Source organism: Podarcis bocagei (genome assembly GCF_964188305.1).
Source record: "Podarcis bocagei genome assembly, chromosome: 15".
Classification (NCBI taxonomy): Eukaryota; Metazoa; Chordata; class Lepidosauria; order Squamata; family Lacertidae; genus Podarcis; species Podarcis bocagei.
Genome location: NC_138141.1, coordinates 30,316,012 through 30,328,625, shown reverse-complemented (window position 1 = coordinate 30,328,625; position 12,614 = coordinate 30,316,012). Strand labels below are relative to the sequence as shown.

At 44.7% G+C, this 12,614-nt stretch overlaps 1 protein-coding gene across 1 annotated transcript; it reads left to right on the top strand.

The window, feature by feature from the left end:
* The first annotated feature begins 285 nt into the window (after positions 1–285).
* Positions 286–2,891, top strand: LOC308574013 (C-C motif chemokine 5-like). The gene is made up of 3 exons (XM_081171478.1): positions 286–483; positions 1,596–1,698; positions 2,541–2,891. Exons 1-3 carry the CDS (start codon positions 405–407, stop codon positions 2,647–2,649), a joined length of 291 nt encoding a protein of 96 aa, XP_081027604.1. The 5' UTR covers positions 286–404; the 3' UTR covers positions 2,650–2,891.
* Positions 2,892–12,614: the final 9,723 nt, after the last annotated feature.

Sequence of the window (12,614 nt, the reverse complement as noted above, 5' to 3'; positions counted from 1 at the left end):
TCTTGGAAATGTTACACAGATTGCTGTGCTCGTTCTCATCCCTCTGAGATCTGGTGCTGAAAACGTTCCTGTTGGGACCGAAACAGCAAACACTTCCTTGCCTTCTCTTCCTGACCAGATCCACCCACCTGCAGGACCAGCAGGGGATTGCAGAATCTCTTTTTCACTTCCTCTTCCCTCCCCCGCTAGCTAATTTGGACGCTTCTCCAGAGTAAGCAAAATTGGGGCTGGAATTTCGTCACTCCTGAGTGATTCGGCTTCCAAGGAACCCTCATCTGACTGTATAAAGAGGAGAAGGGGAAACTCATGGAGCTCATTCTGGAGCAACCGAGAGCTTGGACCTTGACTGCTTCTGCACCCTCGGCTTTGAGCAACAAGCCTCCTCTTCCATTCCACGAGCAAAAATGAAGAGCTTCATTGCTGCCTTTGCTTTCCTGCTGACCATCACTGCCCTCCTCTTCTCCCAGGCTCAGTCTCATATAGGTAAGTCCCCCTTTCCTTCTTCACAGCATCACTGCCAAAGGCATCTCAAGCCTTGGGGACCACAGTCCGCACCACCAACTTATTCCAAGGCCGTCCTGCACTCCTGGCTGCTCCTGCTGCCGCAGAAACTGGACCAAGCAGGAGAGGGCTATTGGTGGCCCCCAGCCATGGTGGCTACGCTCTGCCTCTGTGGCTGGAGACAGCAACACTTCTGGAGACAAGTTGATGGAACCCATGGGAAGGGAGTGTGCTCAGGTCCTGTTTGTGGGCTTCCCATTGGGAGCATCTGCTTGGGCATTGTGAGAAGAGGATGCTGGACTAGATGGGCGACTAGCCTGAAGCAGCAAGGCACTTCTGATGTTCTTATGGAACTCCTTCCCACTGGAGGCAATGATGGCCACCAAAACGGAGGACTTTAGAAGAGCATTAGTTCAATTCATGGAGGATAGCATGGCTCCTCTTATATTCTTTAGGGGGAGCACAGTGAAGGAGGGATGGTCCCCTCCTAAAGGGTTTGCTTGGGAGGAGAGCAGGGCCCCACTGCAACCTTCCCCAAGGCACCTCTGTTGGCCAGAGAGAGAGTCCCAGGTTCACTCCCCAGCATTTCCAGGTAGGGCTGGGAATGCCCCACATCTGACACCACACTGAGCCACTGCCAGTCATAGCAGACCATGGTGAGCTAGATGGGTTGACTTGCTGTGCCTATTAAATTAGCCCTCTAAGATTTCAGCACTCATGACTATGGATAGTTTTAGGGAAAGAACAGTAACTCAGTGCCAGAGCATCTGCTTTGAATGCAGGTCTCGTGTTCAATCCCAGCCACATCTCTAGGTTAGGCTGGGTTAGGCGTGAAATCCCGAACAGCTGCTGCTGCCAGTCTGTGTAGACAATATTGGCTTAGATGGACCAATGGTCAGACTTGGTATAAAGTAGCTTCCTATATTTAATAACAGTCCTTGATTCAGAATCCTTGGGACTAGAATCTTACTTTGGGGGAAGAAGCTCAGTGACAGAGTGTAGAAGATCTCAGGTCCAATCCCCTGTGGAGTTAAATCAAGACTGCAGGAAGCAGAAGTCATTTGTTCACTCCCTTCCACTCTTCTCTCCCACAGACTCAGGCTACTGCTGTAAGAAATACGTTATGAAACCCATACCACTCAGACTCTTGGTGTCCTATGACTATGCAAGCAGCAAGTGCTCCCTGCCAGCTGTTGTGTAAGTATGAAAAACTCTGAAAACAATTCGTGTGTGATCAGGCAAGCTACAAACTATTAGCAATAGCTGCAGAGGCCAAAGCCCCTTTGCAATTCCATACCAGATCAGGGGGCTTCAGGGAATCGCCTCTCCGTCCTGGAAGTGACCTGGTGGCCTTAGGGAAGCCTCAGCCCCTGACCCCAACTCTGAGGAGGTGCAGGTGGGAGAGCGAGTCAACAGCTTCCCAGGGGAGGGAGAGGCTCTGGAGAGTGAATGCCAGGGGTGCCCTCCTCTTCCCCACCCCCAGGCCAAAGCCAGGATGCCTTTCTCCATGTAGCTCTGAGACAGAGCACCTGTTTGCCTATAGATGGTCCCAGGTACAGTCCCAGGTGGGGCTGGGATATAAAGGTAAAGGGACCCCTGACCATTAGGTCTAGTTGTGACCGACTCTGGGGTTGCGGCACTCATCTCGCTTTATTTGCTGAGGGAGCTGGCGTACAGCTTCCGGGTCATGCGGCCAGCATGACTAAGCCGCTTCTGGCGAACCAGAGCAGCGCACGGAAACGCCGTTTACCTTTCCGCCGGAGTGGTACCTATTTATCTACTTGCACTTTGACGTGGTTTCGAACTGTTGGGTCGGCAGGAGCAGGGACCTGTTCAATGGGAGCTCACCCCGTCACAGGGATTCGAACCGCCGACCTTCTGATCAGCAAGTTCTAGGCTCTGTGGTTTGACCCACAGCACCACCCGCGCCAGTCCTTCCCAAAACTTCACAGAGCCACTGCTGCCAGTCAGTGTAGACAGTGCAGAGCTTCTGACACTCTGGCTGGCTGGGCACTAAACAGGCATTTCTCTCTTTGCAGATTTACCACGAAAGCGAATAGGCGGCAGTGTGCAGACCCCAGTGCCGCATGGACCCAGGAACGTATCCAAAGTCTCTCCCAGACATTGACAACACCCAGCAAGGAATGAGAAAACCAAGTGTGCGAAAGCCTTGCCATGTGCAGAACATGCACAGCCACTCACACCCACCAATGTGACAGTTGCACTTTATTATAATGTATTTTAATTTATTTATTTCAGCATATTTTAAGCAGTTGTGTGTTTTTGTATTATTGTTTTCCACAAGGGAAGTGAGATAGCCCAGAGGTTCTTTCTGTAAAGCATCGTCACAAAGACCTTTCATGTGAATAAATATCAGGGCAAAAATGGAATCCTTCTGGGCCTCAGACTGGTTCATTCTGCTTCGTCCCTCCCTCCCCCATCCCGCTCTCAAGGGTTCAGCTTCGTTCTGTAGCTTAATTGGGGAGAGGGGAGGAGGCAAGAAAAAGCGGCTCATTGGGTTTCTCTGAGTTTCTCATTCTTTCCAACTTGGAAGTTCCATTTTCTATATTTCTGCATCAATTTTTCTTTTAAAAGCCTGTGCAAAAACCCACATGAATTTCCACATATATTTCCCCTGGTGTATCCACATTTATACACAATTTTGCCAAATATATACATTTTGGGCAAGGAATTTTCCCCAATATAATTTTATGTTGTGACATGCACCCCAATTTCTGAGCAGTGAGAGACTCCAGGGTTCCCTGCACTTTCCTGGGGTTCAGCACTTCGCCTGCTGAAAACAACGCCATCATTAAGAAGCAGAGGTTCTCCTGTTAATTAGAGCTTAATTGGAGTAAAGTACAGGTGTGTGCTAGTAGAGATGAGATCACAAACTGCGGAGCAAACCAACTGCAAGGACTTTAAGATTTGTACTTGAGATAAGACTTCATTCAGATGACTGGCAGAATCCGAGACCAGGGAGAAGAGCAAGTGGAAGAAGATTGGGGGAAATTTAAGACTTATTTGCAGAAATACTGTAAAATTTCTGAATGTTGATGGCATTGAAATGAATTGTGGAGGCTCTAGTAACAAGATAAAAACTTAGGATCAAACCAATAACTAGATAAATGAAGGGCTATGAATTTGCTGAACCAACTCTTAAAAGGGATACAAGAATGGGAGATGTGAGGAAGTCAGGAAAATATGTGAATTCTAGATATAAAATAAGAAAGAGGGAATTTTTGTGTTTTTTGTATATGTGTTTTTTCTTTTTAGCTATTTTTGTATTTTTGTATTTTAGTGCTTAATGTTTGTATTGTTGTATTTTGTAGTATGTATTGTGTGTTTCTATATCTTTTTTCTGTACTTTTTCTTCTATTGTTAAAACCCAATAAAAAACTTTATAAAAAAAAGACTTCATTGAGTGCAAAAGACAGGGGAGGGGAGCCTACGGTTTCTTTATTTAAAGTTTTCTTCTCTACATTTATGATTCGGCAACCCTCCTCTGAATGTTAGTTGAGATTATATTTGTACAAGCGGAGATGGAAGAAATTGGATTATAAATATGGAATATGACATCAAATGGAACCATGTGTGTAAAAAAAAGGGGAAAGGGAGGGAAGCTCTATTTTGCAAAAGGTTTATGATGGAAACTTAGAGCTGATTCTTCCCCATCTTCTATTATTTATGAAGTGAACTGAATAACGCTAAGAGGGCTTGGATTTTAATTTAATTGGAAGTATAATTGCTCATATATCTTTAGTTGGAAGGAAGGATGAAAGGAGTCTGTGAACTGCCAAGGAACTGATAAGGTTCTTTACTGAGTCATCTGCAGTTCAACAGACCACTCTCTTTCCAGGCTGAGGAAAAATGGTGACAACAGGTAATATTTACTGGGATAGAGTGACTTTTGCAGTTGTTGTTAAAGTTGCAGATGGAGCGATGGAGAAATTTCTGGAACAGCAATGGGATATCAGTTTCGCCCAAGGCATGAGGGATAACAGCAACAACCAGGGGGAAAGAAAGACATAATATCTTACAAGGACAGGAAAAAACAACATGGACAGAATAATTGCCACACACAGGAAAAATAAGGATATACTGTAGTTTGAGCTCCTCACTTATAGTTTTATAAATCATTTAATGTGTCAACACGAATAGAAGTTATTAATATTGCAGTTGTATGAGGGATTATTATTATGACTGGAATGTAATTGAAATCAATAAGATTTTGGAATGCAGAAATAAAGAAAACCATCAAATCTTGCAAGTGTGGGAGCCACTTTAACTAAATTTTATAATTCGGTATTTGAATGATTGGTATTAATACTTATATTATAAATTGGTATTGTTATAATGAGGCTATTATTGGACTGTAATTGAAAACTAATAAAAATAATCGCAAAATCTTGGGAGGGGGGTGGGAATCCTTGTTCAAATAGGTTTGACAACAAGAAGGAAATACCGTATTTTTCCGTGTATAAAACTAGGTTTTTTAACAAAAAAAATAGGTTTAAAATTGGGGCTCATCTTATACACGGGAAGTGCGAAGGGGTGTTTTCTTAATTTGGACTCCCCAAAAATAGGGGGCATCTTATACATGGGGGCATCTTATACATGGAAGAATATGGTAACTTTGGGAGGAAACTAGAACTGTCTGGGACTGAATAACTTCAAAAAAGGCTAATGTGAATCTAAGCTGCATCAACAGAAGTATAATTTCCTATCGCTCTATTCTGCCTTGGTCAGACCACACCTGATCCTCACCTGTGTCGAGTTCTGAGCACCACAGTTTAAGAAGAATATTGACAAGGTGGGAGGTATGTAGAGAAGGGTGACCAAGATGACTAAGGGCATGGAAACCAAGCATTATGGGGGATGGTTGGGAAAGCTGGGGATGTTCAGCCTGTAGAAGAAGGTTGAGAGGTGACATGAGAGTCTTCTTCAAATATCTGAAGGGCTGTCACCTGAGCAATGGAGCAAGCTTGCTTTCTACTTCCCTGGAGGATACAACTTAAATCAATGGATTCCAATTCAGTTGCTACCCACCCATAACCCTAAAATGGCCTGAACTTTCTCTGGACCTTCTTCCAGTTCTCCTATGTTTGCCCTCACAGGTCCTCAGTCCTTCTCTGATGCTTTGGAAGCATCTGAGCTCTTTACCCAGAAATGGGCCTGGCCCAAGAAAACACCCTTGTCAGTCAAAATATGCCATGAATGATGGGCCTCAAGATACGTCCACATCCTATCTTGGGCGTCAACCCCTCACTATCTCCCTTGCTTTTGGGTAGAGTGGAAACTGTTTTGAAATTATCCTTGACAATTTTCCTATAAAAGGAGACCAGGGGGGACCTCAAGGTATTGAGAGTCAAAGTGTCCCTGAGTCCTCTCTCCACCTCCGCCTGCCATGAAGTTCTCTGCAACTGCCCTCACCTTCCTCCTACTTGTCATTGCCTTTGCCCTGGCCACTGCTAGCCAATGTGAGTCTACCCTTCTCTTCTCTTACATGTTTGTGATTCAGTAGATTTATACCCACTTTTGATTGATTTCAAGACAGCAATGTAATAACAATATAATTACTTGTTTCATACCCTACATGGAGAAACTTTCAGTCATTTGCCCATCTGATGGAGGGAGCCAGAGGGGCCTTCCCCCCAGCTCTGTAGCCCCAGAGCAAGTGGTCCTCAGGACTGAAGTGGTGCAGGAACCATACCAGACTGAGTCTCTCCACTCAGACAGGCCTTGCGTCTCCTCAGTAGGAGGGAATAGCAGGCAAAATCAAGGGCATTTCCAAATGTAGAGCTGAAATGCTGGCTCCCCAAAAGGAGCCAATCTCACCTATGAGAAGGTGCCACAATGAGACCTCGTGTGACAACTCCTTTGTGTTGCTCAGCCAAAAAGTCACTCCTAATAAATTCTCACTCAATTCTCAAGGCTAGCAATGAAAAGTTTCACAGGGCAGTTTCCCATATCCTTGGCAATGGGGTGATGAACAGTTAAAAGGGAGATTAACCTATATTGAGCCGCCATTCAGTTCTCTCTGTCAGGGGAAGACACCAAGGAGGTCCAAGATGAAAATATTATAAGTTGTTTGAATGTTAAGATTGTGCACGATTAAGAAACGTTATGCTTCTGCAATTTATTTAAGTAAATGATAAAGTAAGTATTGATGGAAAAAAACGAGACAAATTAGAAACAAAATATTATGTTTATTAAGAGTGTTAAAACTAAATTACAAATTTTCGAAATTGGTAACATAATAAATTTAAAGGTATAATAAGATGGGAAACAAGATAACAAATTGCTGAACTGGCTAGAATAATGAATGCAATGCTGAGAGGATGTGAGGAGGTCCAAAAGCGAACTGTCGAAGGACGTTATGAAAGTTTCTTAACTTTTTCTTCTTTTTTTTATTTCTCTTCATATATAAAAAATGTTTCTTGCATGTTGCTATGTAAACAAATCTGTTAACCTATGGAAAGAAACGCAATAAAAAATTTTATATAAAAAAAAAAGGAGGTCCAAGATGAGGCTCGTGATGGTAGTCTTCCTTGTCCTCCCTCCTCAACCACACTTAAAGAGGAAGCAGGTGACAAACTTGCATGGACCGTTCCTTCCCTACTCACTATATTGGGGGTGCTACTTTCACAACAGTTTCAACCAAAGGTGGCCACAATTCTCTCTAAATGAATCTGTAAGGGGCATCAGGAAAGGGGCAAAGAGCAAGCGAGAAAACAAACCCCCTTGTTTTGTGCCACATATCTCTATGGGATCAAATTTCAACACTTTAGCATTGTAATAGATTTTTTTTGGGGGGGGAGGCTAAACCCTGGAAATTAATAAATAGTAGGATTTTGATTATTTTGAGCACTGAAGGGAAGATTGGAGGCCAGAGGAAAAGTACAGGCTAAGCTTTCTTTCCAAGCCAGGGCCTTGCATGGAATAGAAGCATTAACATGACAAAAGGGGTTGATGACCCATCTAAGAGGAATCTTGGGCCTGGGCAGGCAGAGGTTGCCATGCTGATGGGGTGTGTGTTTGAGGTGTCAGGAAAAGAGAGTATTTAGAGCAAGGTGTGCTGGAAGGAAGAAGGGGAGGAAAAAGACTGGGATCCATGTTGGGCAGGCTGGCTGAAGGCTGGTTGGGAGAGATATCTTTGACTCCAGGGCTACACTGCTGTGGGGGACAAGCAGTGGTCTTGAAAGGACCATGCTGTAAGATATGGACTCCCTCCATGCAGACTGAAGGTGCAAATAGGTGAATAAACCATATTTCTTAAAGCTACGGCAGTCTCTGCCGTGTCTCAATTCTTCAAAGGAATGCAAACCCTGTGTGAATGCCTGGAACCCCCTGGAATCTTGCTACCACTTGGTGGAGAGTGTGTGGGGGGGTGACACCTGACTTTTTTTAACAGTATGAATAGTTGCTGCATTTTTGGCATATGATTGTGATATGGCTGTTACAAAAAGAGACCCCAAATCAAATTTAAGTAATAGCTGAGACAAATATTTCTTCTTTTTTTAAAAGATATTTATTAGAAGTTTAGGAATTACAAAAAAAGAAAAAGAGAGAAAACAACAAAAAATGTAACAAGACAAACATTATATTACATTACATAAAAAGAATAACATAAAAAACAATACAACAATACAGTGAAAAAGAACAATAACATTATAAAAAAACATACATCCAGTATTCCATATCTTTACCTTTCATTTACTTGTTTCATCGACCTCCTCACACCTCCCTTTTTGTATTCTAATTCAATTAATTGTTTCCGCAAATTCTTTCCATCTTTTTCAATTTTTGTTCTATAATTTATCTTAACGGTCTAACCTTACATTTTTCTACTGAGACAAATATTTCCATTATAGGCAATGTTTTATATCCATCCAATGAAATATTTGCAAAGGAAGATCTCAATTTATTAGCAGTATGAATCATATTTAGGAGGCTTACATAAATTGAAGTAGTATTCGGCAAAGAGATTGTTGATGGTTCTTGGGTCGTATGCCAATTGACCACTTGCATCTAAGAGAATTGATACAAAAGCAGGTTCTTTGTTTTACTTAGAGCATTAGCTAGTTATTTTGGATTTCTGTTCCTGAATTCATAAAACCTTTGTTTAAGAAATATCATGGACTTGTCAACAGTGTGATTGCAAAGCGTCCAACTCTCTTGGTGGAGAAGAGTTCAGCATATATCTACTTAGATCCTGTCTTCCTGTGCTCCTTCTCTAAGGTCTCAATGTCCAAGTATAGTTGTTGTATCTGGAGGGCAACTTTTCTATTACGTTTCGCTTGTTCTGTGATTCACACGCCACAAACTGTGGCTTTCACAGCATTCCACAGAATCTCATGGGAAACATGGAAACCAAACCTTATGAGGAATGGTTCAGGGAAGTGGGTATGTTTAGCTTGGAAAAGAGGAGACTGAGAGGAGATACGGTAGCCATCTTCCAGTATCTCAAGGGCTGTTACATGGAAGAGGGAACAAGCTTGTTTTCTCCTGCTCTGGAGGGTAGGACTTCAAGTTACAAGAAAGGACATTCCAACTAAGCATCAGGAAGAACTTTCTGACATTAAGAGCTGTTCAACAGAGGAAAAGACTCCCTCGGGAGGTTGTGGACTCTCCTTTGTTGGTTTTTAAGCAGAAGTTGGATGGCCATCTGTCATGGATGTTTTAGCAGAGATTCCTGCACTATGGGGGGGAGTTGACTAGATGACCCTTGGGGTTCCTTCCAAGTCTCCAATTCTATGATTCTATCTGGAGAGTTGCTCTCATTGAAATAATTTAGGATAGCCTGTTGGATTGCTTCCTCAGAGGGGGAAAGTGGCCACAGTTTTCAATGCTGCCTCAGCTGTCCCTCTGAAGGAGGAAATGTTCATTGAAGGGGGATTTGGGCTTCTTTCTCTAAAGCATCAATTCAAGAGGATGGGAAGGGAAGACGGCTCATTCTAGTCCTCCCTGGAAGCAATCCAACAGGCTATCCTAAATTATTTCAATGAGAGCAACTCTCCAGATAGAATCATAGAATTGGAGACCTGGGATCAGCACAGAACCTCTAGTTCTTCTTTGTGATGAATCTGCAAGAGGAAAAACATCTGCTTTGGGGCAAATTCATAAGAAGCCTGATAAAAGGCAGCTCTCCAGTTGCTTCAAATATTTAATGGGGGGACCAAAGGGATCTCAGCCCCTAGGCGTTGGCTCCTATGCACTCCAGGAACAAAAGGGGAACACTGCCCCCATAATGCTGCATCATACAGGACAGCACCGCAGACGTTCTATTTTTGAGCAAGAGAAAGAGTGTGTGCTTGTGCCTAGGAAGGAAGTAGCATCTCTTTCAAGAGACATAAACCACTCCTTCCTTATCCAAATGATTCATGGTGCCCTGACCCCTTGCCTAGCTGAGGTGGCTCTGGGGGTAACCGGGGGACAGTTGAGGCCAGCACTGAGTGAGACTGAGTCAGGAGGTGTTGTGGCAACCCAGAGGTGGATGCAAGGAACAAGGGGTGGTCCAGCAGATGACACAAACCAGCTGCTTCCATAGGAACATAACAGAAGGACGTGAAAAGAGTATGCAGTGCAACCGTCTCGTTTTAAGCGGGATGTCCCAGATTGACAGAAGCTGCCCTGGCTTCTGATCCCCATCTTGGGTGTCCCATTTTGGCTCTTGTGCTGTGGAGCAGAAGGTGGCTGTTTCTTTGTCCCACACTGTGGCCCAAGTCAGTTGACTCACACCAGCGGATGGGGCCAAAAAAAAATGGAAGCAAAACCTACCTTGCCCCCACGCGTCACCACTCTTCCTCCTCCTTCCATCGCAGAACTTGTGGAAGCCAGCTCCTGTAAGTACAGCTCCAGCACCCGCAGAGGAGGAGGAGGTGGAAGTCATGGAGGGGACAGAGGAGGTGGCGGCAGACAATGGCACAAGGGGGGGGGGCAGCAGCTGGCAAGCGAAAGAGGAGGCAGGGAGGAGGTGAGTGCGCAGGCAGTGGGGCAGCAGGTTGATGTGTGGAGGTGCCCCAATTTGCCCTCCCAAAATGTTGGAGGGTATAAAAGCCCCTGCTGCATGAGGCCAACAGCCCAGCTAGTCCTGCAGCATGTCCTTACAGTGGCCAACCAGAGGCCTGTGGGAACTTGCCAGCAGGAATCAAGGGGGAAAGCCCTCTCCTCCGTAGCTGTCAACTTTCCCCTTTTCTTGCAAGGAATCCTGTTCGGAATAAGGGAATTTCCCTTAAAAAAAGGGGAAACGTTGACAGCCATGCTCTCTTCCAATGTGGTTTCCAGCAACTAGATACATCTCAGTTTAGGTTTAGGCCTGGTTTTGGCACAGAAACTGCTTGGGTCACCCTAAATGATGACCTGTGCCATTACAGCGGTACCTCGGGTTACAGACGCTTCGGGTTACAGACGTTTCAGGTTACAAACGCAGCTAACCCAGAAATAGTACCTCTGGTTAAGAACTTTGCTTCAAGATGAGAACAAAAATCGTGCTCCGGCGGCACGGTGGCAGCAGGAGGCCCCATTAGCTAAAGTGGTGCTTCAGGTTAAGGACAGTTTCAGGTTACGAACAGACCTCCGGAATGAATTAAGTACTTAACCCGAGGTACCACTGTAATTCTCTTTTACCTCTCAGTGACCTGGAGCAGCTGTCCAAGTTAAGAGTGGGTGGCACCCTCACTTAGTTGTAGTTCTTGTATCCTAGCTCATCCTGATGAGGACCCTGAAATGGCCAGCTAAGGTCACTGTCTCACAAAGAAACCTGTCTGACTTGTTCAGCAACTTCCTCTGTTAATCTCCAATGCACTGTGAGTGCCAGACCCCAAGAATTGGAAGTGACTTGGAGCATCATCCAGGTTGACCCCTAAAACCTACAATGTTACTATTATTACTAATATCATTATCAACCCACACTTAACCATAAGGTTAAGGGCATGCTACATCATTAAGGGCAGGTTACATCATTAAAAGGGACGCGGGTGGCACTGTGGGTTAAACCACAGGTCCTAGGACTTGCTGATCAGAAGGTCGGTGGTTTGAATCCCCACAATGGGGTGGGCTCCCATTGCTCGGTCCCTGCTCCTGCCAACCTAGCAGTTCGAAAGCACCTCAAAGTGCAAGTAGATAAATAGGTACCACTCTAGCGGGAAGGTAAAAGGCATTTCCGTGCGCTGCTCTGGTTCGTCAGAAGCGGCTTAGTCATGCTGGCAACATGACCCAGAAGCTGTATGCCGGCTCCATCGCCCAATAAAGCGAGATGAGCGCCGCAACTAATGGTCAGAGGTCCCTTTACCTTTATATCATTACAACACAACCTTAATTTTTTTTTTTAAAGCAACTTACAACTATAAAAATAAGATGGGTCCTAAAACTATGCATTAAAACTATGGGTCCTAAAACTATGCAGTGTTAATGGCAAGGGTAAAGAAGTGGGTCTTCAACATCCTCTGAAAGCTGTACAATGAAGATGCCAGATGCACCTCTGTGGGGAGGGAGTTCCACAACTTAGGGGCTGTCGTAGTGAAGGGCCTGCCACCACTCCAAACCTCTGAGAGTGGAGGAACTACCCCTTTGCCAATTGCAGCACTCAAGTCAGTCTGTAGGGAAGGAGGCAGCTTTCCAAATATTTGAGGACTAAGCCCTTTAGGGCTTTGAACACTAGCATGAGCCCCTTGAATTGGACCCAGAAACTGGCACCAGTGAAGCTATTTTAGAGCAGGGCTTTGTATGAGATCGAAATAGAACCCCAGCCAGTAAACTGGCTGCTGCACATAGAGCGCATCACAAAAACCCAGCCTGAAAGTTATCAGAGCATGGTCAAGTCATCTCTCTCCAAAACGGTCCTTAGCTGGTGGATGCATTCTACATCTGCTGATGGGACACGTAAACCCGCTATCTACTTCTGAAGCATCTGAACTGTTTACACAGAAATTGGCAAGTTTGGTCAGAAAGTGGATCTGCTGCAGCAGCAGGTTTGGTCCACAAAACGGCTCTTATGGGCCTCCTTATCAACAAAAGGATGCCACAGATGATAAACTCCTGCCTCTCAATCTTGGGTATCAATCCCTCGCTATCTCCTTCGGCATCAGCTGGGGAGGAAGCTGCAATGCTTC